General features: G+C 42.5%; 1 protein-coding gene across 1 annotated transcript in view; it reads right to left on the reverse strand.

Moving 5' to 3' along the window:
* Positions 1-497: 497 nt before the first annotated feature.
* Positions 498-18,120, reverse strand: part of HTR2A (5-hydroxytryptamine receptor 2A) — a 42,615-nt gene continuing 24,992 nt past the window's right edge. The window contains exon 3 of the mRNA XM_054008446.1: positions 498-1,967. Within this exon, the coding sequence (XP_053864421.1) occupies positions 1,168-1,967 (800 nt within the window). The 3' untranslated portion in view covers positions 498-1,167. The remainder of the gene's footprint in view (positions 1,968-18,120) is intronic.

Below are 18,120 nucleotides of genomic sequence, written 5' to 3' on the forward strand. Positions count from 1 at the left end.
CAACCCTCTAACAGCAGCAAAATAGTTTGTATATGTGATGGAGGAAAACCAAATTCTAGTAAGAAAAAACAACACTTCTTTTTCAGTCTTCTAATTATTCTCAGTATAGAAACATTAAAACAAAACAAGGAAAATACCATAATAATGTCCTTTCTAATCAAGCAGAAATGTGGAAAGATATTCTATTAAAGCCCACTCCTTACTCATGCAGAACTCCCATTGAAATTAATTCTATCTGAAACCTATGGGAGCTGTAAAGAGAAATGTCAACAGGATTAAGCCTGAAATTATTTAGCAGTATTGGGCCTGATTTTCCACCCTGTTACCTCACTTACACTGTTGTAAAATCAGTATAATGTAGTAGAGAACCAAGCTCAATAGAGGTTTTTTGTAACAGTATATTTTAAAGTCTAAACCAGTGCACGTGAAACATTCAGAATAGGGGTAAAATGAAATAGAAAATAGAACTCAATAATGTTTGTAGTGACAAAGGAACATTCAAATTTAATTTACTTTTGAAGAGAACTAACTTGAAGTACAGAACAAATGGCAGAAAACCCAACAACATTCCGGAATTGTAATCGGAAAGGAAAAATATCCATAAAAACACCAAATTTTTCACATAGTTGATCTATACAGGTTTTCATAGCATTTTCTTTAATATTTATTTTATTTTAAATATATATCCATAAATTAACTGATGTTTTCTTTTCCTGTAAACTCCTGTAAAGTGCTCATTCAGTTAATGATAATAAAATTGCATTGTAGCAAGACAAATTAATTCAAACGTAACCAGCAAGTAAACCAAACAATAGCTTTGTTTTCATTTGCAGAAGGAAAAGAAACACATTAATTTCTTCACAGCCCATGGTGTAATAATACAATAAATTGCATTTTTCTTTAAGAAATATATTATTTAGGATACTAAAAAAATAAGTTTAATAAAGCCTGTGCTTAAAACAGCTGAAATACTGTATGAAAAAAATGCACATTTGATAGCATTTTAACCCTGTTTGTCATCAACTGGATAACATGAGTATGTGATGCTATTGAAGTTCTCTTAGACAGGGCTAATTTTCCTAAGCTATCAAAGCTTCTCAGAGTTAGATGAAGTTTTCTGAGTACATACCATTGGTTGCCATGGCAGCTGTTGACAGGCTAGCAGAGTCACACACAACTAACCTTTTCACTGACTGGGCTAATACTGCCCTTTGAGGTACTATCTAAAGGATGTATTCCGATTGTAACCATAGAATAATCCTTGGCCATCATTTTAGCCTCTTTTTTTAAACTCTTCATTTGTGCTAGCTGGAGTTGGCTGGAGTTATATGCTAAAGCAGGTATGGTGTTCACTAAAATAAGCTGTAAAGGCTTCTTCTCCTCCTTGTATCGACACTGAATATAACGTGAGAAAGCAGAACGGTAGGTTTTATTGAACAGTGTGTATACTAATGGGTTGACAGCCGAAGAAAGGTAGCCAATCCAGACAAATATATTAAGCAGTCCTCCAATGACTTCTTCATTGCAGGATTTCTTGCAAATGACTGCCATCACATTGGTGATGAAAAACGGGCACCACATCACAACAAACAGAAAGAAGACGATACCAAGAACCTTGGAAGCTTTTTGTTCATTACTGATTGACTGCATAGTCCTCCTTCCTGAATTCCCCAGCTCTCTGTTCAAAGAGCGTTGAAAGAGTTTCTCTGATGACAGAGAACTTTGAGGGAGAAAACTAAATGAAGCAAACTTGGTCTTTGTGCCAAGGTCATTAATGCATAAGGTAGCTTCTTTCTGAAGTGATTTTATAGTTAAAAAATAGGTGACCACCATGATGGTTAAAGGAATGAAGAACGCCACAAAAGAGCCTATTAAGACAAAGCTCTCATCAGCCAGCAGGCAGCTACCTTTCTTGAACACTTTGGAATCATCTTGTAGTCCAAGCACAGGTACTGGCATTGAGATACCTGAAGATTGGTTAGAAAAAAGAAATAGAGAATTTCATGCACATTAATGATAAATAAATACCAAAAAATACGCATCATTTGACGAAACATGAAGTGTGGTTTACAGTTACTGGGCATAACCTACAACTGATACAAAGTGGTTAGATTAAAAGACATTCCAAAACTAATCCAAAGTACCTAGAAACCACTCCCCAGTGCCTCCAACTCATGTGCAATAGTCTGCTGATTCCATTCCTGTCTCACCCTTTGAGCTAGGACTACAGGGGAACCACAGGGAAAGAATGCTGTTTGTACGTTTTGTCTTGGAGCATCAGCATGTAGTTTTTGGGAAAGAAGCTTCTGTTTGGAGTGTTACTATTGTCACAGCCCTAGTAGAGCTCCCCCGAGCTGGACACTCACCAGATTGCTGGGTTTGGGTCCCACCACACAGTGTACTCTTAAGCTTCCCATGGTCTAAGCAGGCTGCAGCACTCTCTCTTTCCCTGGCCTCCCTGACACAATTTGTAGGCACAGGCTCTCTGTCTGGTACCCTTTTGTGGAAATAGGCCCTCACAGCCCAGCTGGCTTAAGCCACCAGGGCCCGTGCTGATTCGCTAATCTCCCCAGTAGTTTAAGTACACGCTTTCCCAGAATGCCAGGCTTGTGGGCACTCTGAGTTTACAGTTCACCTCTTCAGGGGCATGGGACAGTGTGAACACAAACAGACCCACAGGCTTTGTAAGGGTTCCAAAAAACAATCAACTTTTTTACTTTAGGTAGCATGAGAAATATACAGATTTAGACAAACAATAAAATGCCTATATACTGTTCCCTGCCTAGTTTCCTCACCACTCTAGAGCATACTTTGGGCTTAGGCCAAGTCCTCTAAGGAGTCCAGGATACCCCTCCAGCATGTGGCTTCTCTGACACTTGCTCACTCATTCACTCTCTCCCCTCGCTGCAGTCAGGTTTCTTCTTCTGTGGCTGGTTTTGCAGTTAAAGGACCCCTCTGCTACAAAAGCATACCCCTCTGTTCCTCTCTCCAGCCCCCCTCCCCCCCGCCCTGCTTCTTTTGTCTCTGAGAGCCCCTCTGGATTCCTTCCAAGTCTCTCAGGCTGTGTCTACACAGGGCTAAAAGTCCTGTGGCTGGCCTAGGTCAGCTGACTTGGGCTCACAGGGGTTTGAGGTGCAGGGTTAAAAATTGTGTAGATATCTGGGTGTGGCCTGGAGCTTGAATTTTGGGACCCTCACTGGGGCCCAGAGCTCAGTCTGGATCCTGAACCCCAGCGTCTTCACAGCACTTTTTCAGCCATAAGCCTGAGCCCCTAGACATACCCTCAGGTTCTGTGATAAAGACCCAATGCTAACAACTGATCCCTTAGTTCTTTTGTTTGAGGATTTTCCACTCTCCAAATTCCAGTGCCCTGCAGAGAAATTGGAGAAAACTGGCTTAATCTAGGCAGGAGTTACTCTCTGGGTAAGATCTATTTAGGTCCTGATAGACCATAACAATTGGCCTATTCGTGAATAGACAAGTCAGCACCACTCCCCTGGCTCCTTAGCACAAGTAGTGCTAGGCAGTACACAGTAAAAGACAATCAGAAAACATAAAGGTGCAGGCAGTTCATAAAATCAAACTGGAATTCATAGGTTGTACATAGACAGATTCCCCAAATTGTCACAACTATCCTAGAAAGGGGTTGCAGTTACCCTTGCAGAGGCCTGGTTGAGAGGGGTGGGAGAGAGAACAGGACCCTAAGGGGATTTTTGCAGTGCTTGCTGTGACTGGGTGGAGGTGATCTTTGGTGGCCAGGTAGGGCCACATCCTCTCTTCCTGGCTAACAGATCCAGTTTGGTTGTTTTTGTACAACACAACCCCCTTTACAAAACCTGTCCTTGGTGCAGGACTGAATATTGTTTCTCCTATAGAGCTGTGGTCTAATGGGCTTGATGGAGGTGAAACGGTCCAAGGTGAATGGAGTTTACCACTTGGCCCTGCAATTTATTACATGAGTGTAACTCAACATATATTTCAAGGAAAGACGGCTAACGTTTGCACTGCTGTCCTTTCTCCTCAGGGGTTCTGCTGGGAGAGAGCAACTTTAAGTTGCTTGTAGTGCTCCAAAGGAGCCCCATTGACCAGGGGCCTGGGGGATACACGAATCCAAGGCTGCCTTATTGCTGGTGAACCAGTGGAGCTCAGTGCTCAGTGTTACCCATATAGTTAACCCCTTCTCTGATTACTACTGTCATCCCTGCCAAGGTTGACTTGACTTGAACCTGAACTGTATCAAAAACAGCAGGCATTTCAATAAAAAGACCATGGGAGGTTACCCTCAAGCCTCCTACAAAAGATTTATCCTCCCCCCTGCACATCACTCCGTAATTTTAGCCTAGTTAGAAGCTCTTAGCCAGAGCGCTTTAAATCTCCAAATGAAAAAGGCCCAGCTGCAGCCTTAACTCTCCACAGCAGCCCCAGAAAGAAGGGAGGAGGCAATGTGGATTACAACTGAGAAAAGCATTTAAGAGAGCAGCAGGAGGTGGAGGGCAATTTTGAAAATAATGACAAGAGGGCCCAGGTTTCAGAGGCGTGATCACTACTATCCTTGTTGATGTAAAAACTTTTATGACACAATTTCACACATGCAAACTTACCCTACTGGGCAAGAAAACCTGGTTTTCTGAAGGAGTCTAGGGATTGTCTACACTACTCGCCGAATCGGCGGGCGGTGATCGATCCAGCGGGGGTCGATTTATCACGTCTATAAATCGACTGCTGAGCGCTCTCCCGTTGACTCTGGTACTCCATCAGAACGAGAAGCGCAAGTGGAGTTGACAGGGGAGAGTCAGCTGTCGACTTACCATAGTTAAGACACTGCGGTAAGTAGATCTAAGTACATTGACTTCAGCTACGCTATTCACATAGCTGAAGTTGTGTATCTTAGATTGACCCTGCACGGTAGTGTAGACAAGCCCTAAGAGGGTGAAGCACCCAGTTGCTATTGGGTTTCAATTTGATAGCAGGCTTGTGGTGTTGCTCTAACTATTTCTGTTGTATTGTTGTAGAAACCTAATAACTCAAATGTAACCTACACTGAGTTATTGTAAGAAGCGACAACCTCATGGAGAATTTTACAGGGACCAATATGACTAGAACCCCATGCAACCCAACTGAAGTTACAGGGTATGTAACTCAGAACATATTTCTGGCCCACAGCCTAGTCAATTCTACGTGAATAGGCATCTACCAGAAATATATTTGTATGTGATGTTTGAGTAATTAGAGGCCCAACTGTGTGAGGTGCTGAGTACCTATTGTGAGATGCTGAGCTTTCGCAATTCCAAATGACTTCATTGGCAAATTGAATGAGAGTTGAGGGCACTCAACAGCTCACTATTAGGCTTTAGGCACGTACAAAAATACACCAATCAGAGCAATACCATAAGTTCCCCCATCCAGTTCTGCCTTGTATAGATAACAGCAGTTCTCTTTTTCTCATTTGATTCAAGGAACTACTGTGAGCTGTGTAGATAAAATACAAAATGGTATCGACAGAATAGAGTCCTTGCATTGCTGCAGAGCATAATGATTCAAAAGAGCAGGAGTGCTATTAAGATGGTTAATAGTCCTAGAAAGTTGAAAATTCTCAGCATAACTGCAGGCTTTTTCAAGTACAAAGCCAGAGACAAACCTGTGAAAAGGTAAAACATCATGAACAAATAATCCAGTCATTCTAGGCTACCTTAAATGGGCATCATAAAATGTCAACGATTCATTCATGAGAACTGGGATAAAGGCATTGGCAGATTTCCAGTTTCACAGTTTACTGCTTCAGTGGTTGGTAAGGAGCTTTATTATCCATCTGTTTTGTTTGCTCTTGGCGATTTCTGGAGAATTTACGTCTTCTTAAATTCAGATTTCTTACTTTCAAATAACCTCATCACTGTGACTGAGCAGACACTATCTTCAGTTTTTAACTGCAGTTTTCCCATTCCATTGCAGTTCCCTTACCAAATGTAATAAATAAGGTTCACAATATAGATTTGGCATTGCCAGATGTAGCTGTTATATCTGTAGTGTGCAAAATTGATCTTCAATTTAAATGATGCTCTAGCCATGTGGCTAATGACTGTGCTATGTTCTATTGTATGGGAGACCCCAAGTTTGATTCCCAGTCCTGTTCTTTCTTTTCCTGCATTGGCAGAGGCTGGAAATGCTGCCAGATATTAAGAGGCAGGAAATCTTACATTGTTCAACAGCAAGCTTTCTGGTTAATTAAAGTGTGCAAATGACAGAATCTAATTAGGCAAAGGGAGTAAATTCAAAAGCAACAAATTTAAAATGATTAATAAAAGGAAATGCTTTTTTAACACAATACATAATTAACCTGTGAAACTCACAGCTAAGGCTATTATTTTAGTAGGTGTTTTAAACACGATCACATGTTTATACGATTGAGAATGTCATCCACATTTACACTAGCTGGGACACAACTATAAAGGACAGCCGAACTCATGCTTCAGGAGTGCATAAAGGAACAGCTCTGGTCTAAATTTTAATCATTCGTTTATTGATTGATTTATAAAATATGCATGTGTTTATAGAAGTTAACAATCATAAATTAAAAATAGAATTGACAAAAGTTAACTCAAAAATAATTCCCTCTCCCGCCAATCTACTCTGCAGGATGCATACTATGGAAAAGCCTGAGCAAATAGATAAGCAATGCAGCATTTCCTAAAGGACAACAAATTGAAGCTTTTTGGAAACAACGGGGAAGCAAATTCCAGTCTTTAGGCTCCCCCTCTGAGAATGTCTTGCTCCTTGCCCTCTGGGGGACTTTTAGCAAGGGTATTCCAGGCAGGGCTGCCCAGAGGGGGGGGCAAGTGGGGCAATTTGCCCCAGGCCCCACAGGGGCCCCCAAGAGAGTTTTTCGGGGCCCCTGGAGCGGGGTCCTTCACTCGCTCCGGGGCCCCCGGAAAACTGTTGCGGGGCCCGGGCCCCCTGAGCTTCTTCCACTCCAGGTCTTCGGCGGCAGTTCGGCGGTGGGGGGTCCTTCTGCTCCGGGACCCGCCGCCGAAGTGCCCTGAAGACCCGCGGCGGGAGGTCCTTCCGTCCCGGGACCCGCCGCCGATGTACCAGGTCTTCGGCAGCAATTCAGCGGCGGGGACCCCCTGCCGCCGAAGACCCCAGGCCCCCTGAATCCTCTGGGCGGCCCTGATTCCAGTGCATGTTTGGACAGGTAGTTTCTAGGGATGAATCTTACTCACTGAAACTAATGGCAATACTCCCATTGACTTAAGTGGTGGAAAGGGAGGAGGAATACCTCAATGGTTTGAGCATTGGCCTGCTAAACCTAGGGTTGTGACTTCAATCCTTGAGGGGGCCATTTAGGGATCTGGGGCAAAAATCTGTCAGGGACAGTACTTGGTCCTGCTGTGAAGGCAGGGGACTGGACTCAATGACTTTTCAAGGTCCTTCCAGCTCTATGAGATATTAAAAAAAAAAAAAAAAAAAAAAAGTCAAGCTCTAAGGAAGCCAAACTACATAGGACTTTGTAAAACTGGACTTTACACAGAGCTTTATAGGATTCTGCCCTCAGAGCAAATGGGCAACCAGTGCCGTATACAAAGCACAGGTGTGTTATGCTCCATAAGAAGAACACCATTAAGTAAGGGCCTGATCCAAAGCCAGTGGAAAGACTCCTATTGATGAATTTTGAATCAGGCCTTAACTGGGTGACCACATTCCATATAAGCCATGGGTTTTCCAAGGATAACTCCCTGGAGTATACATTACAGTAATCCAGACTTAGCACTGACCAAACACTTCACACAGGATCTGTATTTGATAACAAAGACTCAACTTTTATCATGGATTACAGGAACTCACTGAGTTTATCCTGTAGAATGCAGACCAATTCGTTTATTTCTGCTTGATGATCCAGACATGAAGTGTCTCACTCCTTACAATATTCTTGCTCCCATAGCCTTGCTCTTGGTGACTGTAGATTTATGTTAAGAAGGCATAGGGAATGTCCGGAATCTTCACATCTCAAGATCAGAGAAATCAGTTTCAAAGCTCAATATATAATCACTGATGCAGAAGCTCACTCAATACTACCAGCTGATGAAGAGCAGGGAGGGCAATATTTTGAAAACGGAGTATGTATTATAAATAAGAGACTCTAAATATTATACTTCCTGTGGCTTAAGGGGATGTATTTATTATTTAAACACAAATAAAAAGCGATTGTCCAAAACTCTAGGTGCTTTTAACCAACCATAGAACATAATGCATACAAAAGCAGTAAGGGATAATCCTCAACCTCATGGCACAACTAGACCAACAAAAAGGCTATCTCAATATATCAAAGCTCAACTACTCCAAATCAAAACAATACTAACCGTCATGCATTTCTCCCCAAAAGCCTGAAAAAATTGATAAAGGGCATGGTTTACTGGTATTCTCTGGTTGCTTTGCAGACACACAGCAATCATAAACTGAGTTTAACTGGACGAGTAAACTTGAGTTTACAGCGGCTTTGCAAAACCAGCATAGCACAAAACAGCTGGAGTGTACTAGTAAATCTGAGCTGGAATTTGCCACATGTTCTGAAGATCCACAGATTTGAACTATAAAGGGGTGGAGAATGGAGTGAATTCTAAAGTCAAGTCCCTTCAACACCCTGCCATCAGTTCCCTCTCATTTAAATCTGGGAGCTCCAACTCAAGGTCCATCACGGCAGCAGTGTTAATTTAAATTGGCTTTTATACTGTGTGAGTACTGTTACATATGCTTAAGAACTGTCTGAAGTACTATAAACACATTTTTAAATTTTGTTAAATTTTATCTGTAACAAAATTCTGCCCCTTTGCTCACCCCTAAATTAAAAAAAAAAAAAATTATCACCTGCCTAAATCTTGGCCATCACCATATTTCAGACATATTCAAGCAATGGGCCAAATTGTGGCCAGCATTGGGGACCCTGCAGAGTTGCACTGCCTGGAGGGAGCTCAGGGAGGGATTGTTACTCAGGGAAGTGCAATCTGTCCTTCAAGCAGCTCAGTGTGCCCAGGTACTGCCCAGGTTGCCCCACTTTATGGATTGATGTAATTTGCACCCTGCAAAACACTTGGCCTTCTCTGCCAGCTGGTTCCTCTTTTGGAGTGATGTGTACCCACAGAATGCCCTCAGGAAGTATCCTCTGTCCTCCTTTGAGTGCAGTGTCTGCAACTGTGATTGGGCCTTGCATTGGGAGCACATGGGTTGGGAAAGCTGCTTGTGCACTTTCCTTTACACACCCACACAAGGGCCACTCACAGTCTGGCTTTGGCTCTCTACTGGACACGTGCAAGTTACACAACACAAGTGACACCATTATATGAGCATTTTTTTTATATGTTTATCTGACTTTTGTATGAATCCAAATGTATTCTCTGAAATCCTGCCCAGCTCTAGTAATGACAAACCTCTCTCTTTAATGTTATAATTTCATCTCTGCCCAAATGCTGCCAGCCTTATATTAACTCTAGTTCCAGCAATGCATTTCTCTTTCTTTGACAAAAGCATCCAGTCTAGCCTGAGACAGCAGGGCTGTGCTTCCACTCTGCTCCTCTGTCACACTGCACCAAATCCCATTCTGCACCCACTAATTACAGCTTAATGCTGGTAATCAGAGAGGGGCAGTTTGGCATCCCTTTGCTCTTGGTTGGCAATATCTTGGGATCACAGATTCTAATCCTATCCAGGCCACTTCATCCCTCCCTTGTAAAGGATGAGTTCTATGAAGTTCATGTTTGGTCTTTAGACCATGAAAACTGAGGTGAAGGTTTTCAAAGCTGCCTAGGGGATTCCCATGGGAATTGGGTGTCCAAAATCTCTAGGTGGTTTGAAAATCTCCACCAAAGGTTCTGTCTGCTCTGTGTGAGCCTTAAACATCTCATGGCTCTTTTAGTAAGTGTAGTGTAAATTTCCTCTCACTCACTCTTGGACAGTGCATAATATGCCAGCTAGCTGCCACCCCGTACCCTAGGAAGTGGCTGCATTTCAATGTGTGTGTGTTTATTATTATTTTTTCCACAAATCCACAGAAAATGTCATCTTACAGATGGATTTCATATAGAGCTAGTAGGACACAATGCCTGATACTATTTCCTTTTAATATTTCAATATTCCCTACAGTAGGGTTACCATACGTCCGTTTTTTCCCGGACATGTCTGGCTTTTCGGCACTCAAACCCCCGTCCGGGGGGAATTGCCAAAAAGCCGAACATGTCCGGGAAAATGCCGGCTGGGCACTTCCCCTCCCGCGGCGGCTCTGCTCCTCCCCTGACTCTTCGGCTCTGTTTAAGAGCCGAGCGCTACGGGCTTTGGGCAGCCCCCATGCCTCCGGACCCTGCGCCGCTGGAACCCGGGAGGGGAAGTGCCCGGCTGGGGGTGCAGGGTCCGGAGGCATAGGAGCTGCCCAAAGCCCAAGCGCTACCGGCTTCTCGGTTTGCCGGGAAGCCTCCAGACCCTGCGCCCCCGGCTGGGTGCTTCCCCTGCCGGGCTCCAGCTGCTCTGGGGAAGCGCTGGCCGGGGGTGCAGGGTCTGGGGGCTGCCCGGCAAACCGTGAAGCCGGTAGCACTCGGGCAGCCCTTTTCGCGTGGCTGGGAGTGGGAGGGAGGAGGGGGCGGGAATGGGGCGAGGTTGGGGCGGGGAAGGGGCGGAGTTGGGGCGGGGCTGGGTGTGTGAAATGGGCAGGGCCAGGGCCCCATGGAGGGTCCTCTTTTTTTATTTGTCAAGTATGGTAACCCTACCCTACAGAGACACAGGACAGTATTCCCTGACATCTTCCCCTAAGGCGCCATCTACACAGGAAAGTGTACAATAAATAAAACGTTGCTCCTAAATTTTTCATATTACTCCTGTGAAAGTAGAATGAATTATATTGTAAAAATAGAATGGATTAAAGAAATGCTGTATGTACCTTTAAGCAGAAATAAGGAATGCTGAAATACAGGTGTCAGGAAAAGGAACATTGAGACATCAACAATGAGTCTGCTTAAGCTAATGGTGAAACATCAGCCGGAGACCTGTAAAAGTTAGTAAGAAAATTGAATATGTATGTCTAGCCTCCGGTAAACTTGTCAGTTCTGCTTTCTTTGTTCTCTTGTTAAGTTTGCGCCCTTTTTATCTGTATAAAATAAGGTAGTGTGGGTCTTGGAGGGTGCTCACATTATCTGGATGTTATTAGCAGAGTGCTGTGCTAATAAAACAGAGTGGTCTGACAAACTGTGAATCCTGAGTCTAACTTTGACAATTTGGAGGTCCCACTGAGATGGCAACCGTCTTCACTGGGGCTGTGTGATTCCTGACCGTTTTTGTAGGACGACAGTGGCAGCCGGCACCTGGGCATTTGGCCCGAGCGGTCCTCCTCCTGAACGGAAGGGCGCACGACCACAGTGAAGTCTACGCCATCAAACCTGTTGGTTCCCACTCTGTTCTGGTAGGGATCCCAGGATCTGACATCAGGAATCTGGTCAGGTAATTATTTCTGTGTTTTGTCCGGACTGAGGACTGTCCTGTCTCTGTGTCTATCCGTCCTCCTGTGGAGTGTTTGAGTCTGCGTGCCATCTCCGTCCGGGGATCGGCTGACCAAGGGGTTCCTGTCCCCGCAGTCTGAGTGAGTGAAATCTGCACACCGGACCTTGGGTAAAACCCTTGGTGTGAAAGCAAGGGCGATTGAGGCAGTAGCCTGTGGGCTCCTTTTGTGTGTTGCACCGGGCATCGTTCTGATGAACCCAAATTTCCTTCTTGTGTGATTGGTATGTGTAAAGTCCTCCTGTATTGGTAACCAGATGTCTATGTCGGGACAGTTCCCTAAAGGAACGCCGGCTCATTTTATGTATTTTAGGAAGGGTCCGGACTCCTGTAAATTTCTGGAAAAATGGTCTAGCCTAACTCAGGGGAATCCCAAAACTCAGTGGCCACTGTTAAAATCTTGGAACAAAGACCGAGTGGACGTCTTAAAAAACAAACTCGGCCAACCTAAAACTAAATTGGCTAAAGGAGAGGTTAATTGTTTCATGCAGTGGAGGGAAGAGGCAAATCGTAGGTGGACAAAATCAAAACTCGCCTCTCAAATATTCAAATATTAAGTTAAAAACTTTATTAAAAGCCTCCTCTCTCACCACCAGACCGAGCGCTCCCCTTTACCCCGTTCTCCGAAAAAACAACAACCCCGGATCGATCCCAACCCCCTTCATACTCCCATCTCATTGTAAAAAGGATAAAAAGCCCCTTGTTCTGTTTGCCTTCATTGTCTGCCTCAGAAACTGATTCTTTAGTGTTCCACTACCAATTCAGCAAGGAGGGTGGGCTCCTCAACTAGCCCCCACCCTTCCTGGTCCCTTTCCTTAAACATTTCTTTCAAAATTGTGAAATGACCACAATATCACTCACAAAACCAGTTCATTGGAAAAAGCAGGATCGGGGCCCAGACAAGCAGGCAAGCAACAGATAAATAAACTGAAAAACAGGTTGGAAGCCCTAAGGGCATAGTGTCAGGAGTAAGTGCAGGCATGAACCCCTGGAACAATACTTAAAATGGTGAAATCTGAGTTGACAAAGGATAATTTTGGGAGATAAACAAGTGATTTAAGGAAAGAGAGTGAAAAGTTAACTCTACAGAGGTTGGAGAGAATTAAGCAGTTAAACTTTGTGAAAATGTTAAAAAGGACCATGTTAAAGAGAAAAAGAATTCTTGGTTTCTTTGCAGCCATTCTAAAGGAAAAATGGGCCCTTTTCCAGAGGAATGTCTGTAAGTATTCCAAGTAAAGAAACTATCTAATTAAAATCATTTGACTATGAACAATTTAGTCAAATTTGCTAAAAGAACATGGAGGGGGGGTTTCTATTGGAACTTAACTGCCCCAAATGTATAAAGGTAATGTAATCTATGTACAGCTATATAAAAACAAAGCAGTGTAAAAGGGATATTAAGGAAAAGAAAATGTGTATGTATCTGTCTGTCTGTGGAAATATGTGAGGTTTGTAGAACTCCTGTTTTGTAGGTTTAAGATAAATTGGTTTTTGTTTTGTTTATAATGTCACTAAAAATCCATTTGACTCTTTAATTCAAAGTTGCAAAACTGACAGACCTTTTTGCCAGACACAGGTAATCAGTGTTGGTTGGCTTTGAGATTTAGTATTTAACCCTTAAGGGGAAACTTGATTCTTTACAAAATTTAAATTGTTTTTAAATAAAGACCAAGTCATGGCTGCAGCAGAGCAGTCAAAATCAGGAGAATAGGAAGAGATTCTGAATTCTTTTTGTTTGTTTTTTTTGTAACAAAATTGCAGATGAGAGCTGTAGAAAAAAAAAAACAAAAACAAACAAAAAAAAAACGACAGTGCCCCTCTGAAGCAACAGCAGGGGTGAGGTGCACAAAACAAAAAGAAGCAATGTTAGAAACACTGAGCCTTAAAATGGCTCTGTGTAATCAGACTGTCACTTTCATAAGGGTATATAAAAACTCTGTAAGAACAAAAGAAACAGTTACACCTTATGTAAAAATTAATATGGCTAATGTTTTAAAAGAAGTTAAAGTATAGAAGGAATGTGGAGACATGTGCAGTGTATATTATAGAGGGGGATAAAAGAAATGCAAACGAAACATGCTACTTAATTAAAATCCTATTAGGGCTCCAAAGGAGCCACAATAGATTGTGTTTTCTTTTTCAGATCTCTGTGTGTTTTGGAAGCAAGAGTTAAAAGTAATCAAAACTCTGGTAAAAGTTAATTGTGTTTCTTTTAAGACAGAGTCTCTGAGTTCTGCTGATGGCTTTGAATCCAAAAGCCAAGCCTGTGTTGATGCAAATTACCCAACTGATAAAGGAAGGAGAGAACTGCCAGCACAAAGAAACTGCAAATAAAGGACATACCTCGTGAGCAAACAAATTGTCTAAATAAAAGGCATGGTATAACAAGATACCTTTAATTGAAATAAATTTAAGGTTAATAGTACCCCTGTAACAATGTATAGTGTGTATGATTTTTGGAAAAATCCTTTATGGTAATGATGCTTTTCAGCTATTACCTGTGAACAAACTTAAAGCTTAACACAGCAGGGAAGACATTGTAAACTTGGTCTGCTGTAGAAGAAAAACTGAGGTACACCACCTCATGGATTTAATCATTAAACAGTGGGTATGCTTATCCATGCCTGTTGCTCCACAGCCTTGTAGTAAAGACATCTCACTAGGATCCTGTATGTGGGATAAAATGAATAATGGGACCAAAGTACTGTATAATGGGCTATGTGTCCGTGATAATTCTTGGGAAAAAGTGTTTTAAAAGAATGGAAGTGTTAGCAACCTTCCAATAGACAAATGTAAATGTAATGTAAGTAATGTGTTTAAAAAAGGTAAAAAAGTAACATAGTTCCTAAAACAAACAAAAAGGCAATGTGGGAAACTGAACCATTCATATTATACATGCAAATGGCAACATGTTAAGAATTGCCACTGCAGAAAGACATAACAGCTTACCATTGGTATAACATATTTTCTGAATGGTCTCCCACAACTACTGGCATACTAATGTTACTAACCCTAATTGTTTTTGGTTTTAAATTGTATGTGTTTAATTGGAATGTTTGAAATGTGCTGTTGGATAAAACAAATGTATGCAAAGCTAGAGCCACAGGCCCAAATCACCTCCCAGTATTTTCTATTACGCGAACTAAATAAGAAGTGACACTGGCGATTCATAATCTTAGTGTCAAAAGGGGGATATGTAGGAGCAGGATTTTATAATGTACTATGAGAAAAGGGGGATCTGTAGGGGCTGGATTTTATAATGTAATATGAGAATTAATGTATGATTTGATTTCATCCTCTCAGCCACCCTTTTTGAATAGCAGAAAGGAATGACAGACCAGAACAATCCTTATGACTGATTATGGTCACCCGTTTGTTTTAGGATAAGTTATAATGTCTACTATGGTTTCCTATATATATTACAAAGTAGGCACTCTAGTTATATATACACATTTCTTTGTTTTAAGGTTTAGTAAGTAAGAAACAGGATTCTCTATTGTGTCTATGTTAAGTAGATTAGAGGAACATTAAAGGCCTGGGTCTCAATGTAAATTGTCTTAGTTATTGATTGTAAAACTTAGCAAGGTTTGATTTGCAATGCCTTTTTGCTCGATATAAAATACTATTGTTTGTATTCTCAATCTGTGTGAATGAGGAATGTATGCACCAGGAAAAGATAAGGTGTGAAGGCCATTGTTATAGCCAGAGTCAAGGAAGAAGAAGTAAAGAGACTTAAAGGACATCAAAGAATCATCAGGTACTGCTTACTACCCAGACGGCTGTTAAACTGTCTGGCATCGCAGCATGGATACATGCTTCGCAGTGTAAGAAGGCACCACCCCCAGCGAACCAATCATCACCTCAGGACCACGCAGAGTCAATTTTGACTCCAGAAGAAGACGTATAGGAACAACCTGCAATACCTTACAATCTACACTCTCGTAAGGGTTGCCAGAAGCAGACAAGGACCTAAAGCAAGGCCCAAAAAGAAGCAGTAGTGAGCCTAGCGCTGCTGCCTGGTGGATGTAAAACCGTGACTGCGGTTCCCTCAGTTGAGGTTGTCAGAACCAGAAGGGCCTTGCCTCCAATATGCGCCTCTGGTGGCGCCTGTTCCTCGGCTGCTGGTGTCTCAAGGTCTGGGGAGTCCACGATGACAATTCTTTTATCCAGCAGCAAGTGTGGACAGCTCAGACCCTTAATATTTCTAAATGCTGGGTCTGCAGCCACATCCCAGCCACTCTCAAACTGGTGTTCCTGTCCTGGCAATCCCACTCAATTCCCCAGACCTCACTGGAGGACCTCGTCCGTTTAACAAAACATGGAACAGCAATGACACTTGGGAAGAAGTGGAAATAAATGTATCTAAATGGATAAGTGTGGTGGAGGGAAAAGGTCATTGGTGTTGGGTGTGTAATGGGACAGGGCTGGATCTAGGAAAAAGCCGTTGCCTTCAGCATATTGTGGCCAATGGTGTATGGGATTATTCGAACAAAACTAAAGAGTGGCGGGCCGGGTATGGGGATATGAATTTTTTTCTCGACCTGGGATCAAACAGAAAAATCAATCTCATTTTTCCCCTACAGGAATCTTAGTGAAAACAATACAATTTTTCAATGCCATGCAAATAACACCACTCCTCATAAGTAGAATTACCCCGTGCCCTTTGGAGGATATTACTCCTCCTTTGCAGGCACCTATGTGACAAATGGGTGCAACCGACCCTTCCCGGCCTTAATAGGCCATTATTGGGTTTGTGGGACCAAAGCTTATACTGCGTTATCAGCTAACTCTAGCTGAGGCCTTACCAGTGCTGAGAAAAGTGGAACAATTACTTAAATATGACACTCCTGTTAATACACTCCATAATGATATTCACTTTTTTTGCAACTGCATCACATTGTTGACTCATATTCAGTTTGTGATCCACTATAACCCCCAGATCCTTTTTAGCAGTACTCCCACCTTGCCAGTTATTCCCCATGTTGTAGTTGTGTATTGACTTTTTCCTTTCTAAGTAAAGCACTTTGCACTTCTCTTTATTGAATTTAATATTGTTGATTTCAAACAAATTCTCCAATTTGTCAAGGTCAGTTTTAATTCTAATCCTGTGTTCCCAAGTGCTTGCAACCCCTCCTAGCTTGGTGTCATTAGCTAGGACTTTCAGCTTGGAAAAGAGGAGACTAAGGGGGGGATATGATAGAGGTATATAAAATCATGAGTGGTGTGGAGAAAGGGAATAAGGAAAAGTTATTTACTTGTTCCCATAATATAAGACCTAGGGCCACCAAATGAAATTAATGGGCAGCAGGTTTAAAACAAATAAAAGGAAGTTCTTCTTCACACAGTGCACAGTCAACCTGTGGAACTCCGTGCCTGAGGAGGTTGTGAAGGCTAGGACTCTAACAGCGTTTAAAAGAGAACTAGATAAATTCATGGAGGTTAAGTCCATTAATGGCTATTAGCCAGGATGGGTAAGGAATGGTGTCCCTAGCCTCTGTTTGTCAGAGGGTGGAGATGGATGGCAGGAGAGAGATCACTTGATCATTACCTGTTAGGTTCATTCCCTCTGGGACACCTGGCATTGGTCACTGTTGGTAGACAAGATACTGGGCTGGATGGACCTTTGGTCTGACCCAGTATGGCCGTTCTTATGTAATCTTATAAGCATACTCTCCACTCCATTATCCAAGTCATTCATTTTGAATAGTACTGGACTCAGGACTGACCCCACTAGATACAGCCTCCCAGTTTGACAGTGAAGCATTGATAACTACTCTTTAAGCATGGTTTTTCTCTCATGCCGCCTACTTATAGTAATTTCATCTAGACTACATTTCTCTTGTTTTCTTGTGATAATGTCCTGTAGCATGGTGTCTGATCGAGCTAGCATGCTAAGATTGAAGAGTAGCCGCTGCAGCGGGAGCAGCTGGATAGGCTAACTGCCCTGTGGATGATACCACGTGAGACCCTAGGTATGTAGTCAGGTGGCTTGTCTCTCCCACTACTTGTGCTGCCGCAGATACACTTCTGTTTTAGCACACTAGCTTAATCAGAGCTAGTGAGGTACATCTGCTCAAGCAGGAGATTACTCCTTCAGCTCAAAGTGTAGACAAACCCTAAGACGGGAATAGCTACAACATCTTTTTTGTAAAAAAATATAGAATGGGATAACTTAATACCTGGTGTAACGCCACTGAACTCAATGTAGTTACCTCACGGTTGAATTTAGTCCAAAGTGTGTACTCATAGGCTCTCACTGATGGTGTATTGTTATGAATTTCCCAGGTAACGCTTGGTGAACCCCTTATTAGTCTTTATTTTGATATAATGCTTCTAGTTATGCTCAGATATGTTTCAAGATATTCACAGATACTAGCAATTTGCTGTATAGCCTTTGCTTCCTGGCAGCATCCTTTTGAAAACTGAAGCCCTAAAGCACTTCAATCTCTGAAGGTAAAAAAAAACTCATACTGCTTGGAATTAGCAATATGGTGACTTGAACACCTGTGGTCATGGTTTACCAGTTGCATATCCCAAGCCAGAGAAATAGAAACAACAGTTTCCCCTTGATAAACTGCAGCTGCTGAA

This window comes from Malaclemys terrapin, chromosome 1 (genome assembly GCF_027887155.1).
Source record: "Malaclemys terrapin pileata isolate rMalTer1 chromosome 1, rMalTer1.hap1, whole genome shotgun sequence".
In the NCBI taxonomy this organism is placed as follows: Eukaryota; Metazoa; Chordata; order Testudines; family Emydidae; genus Malaclemys; species Malaclemys terrapin.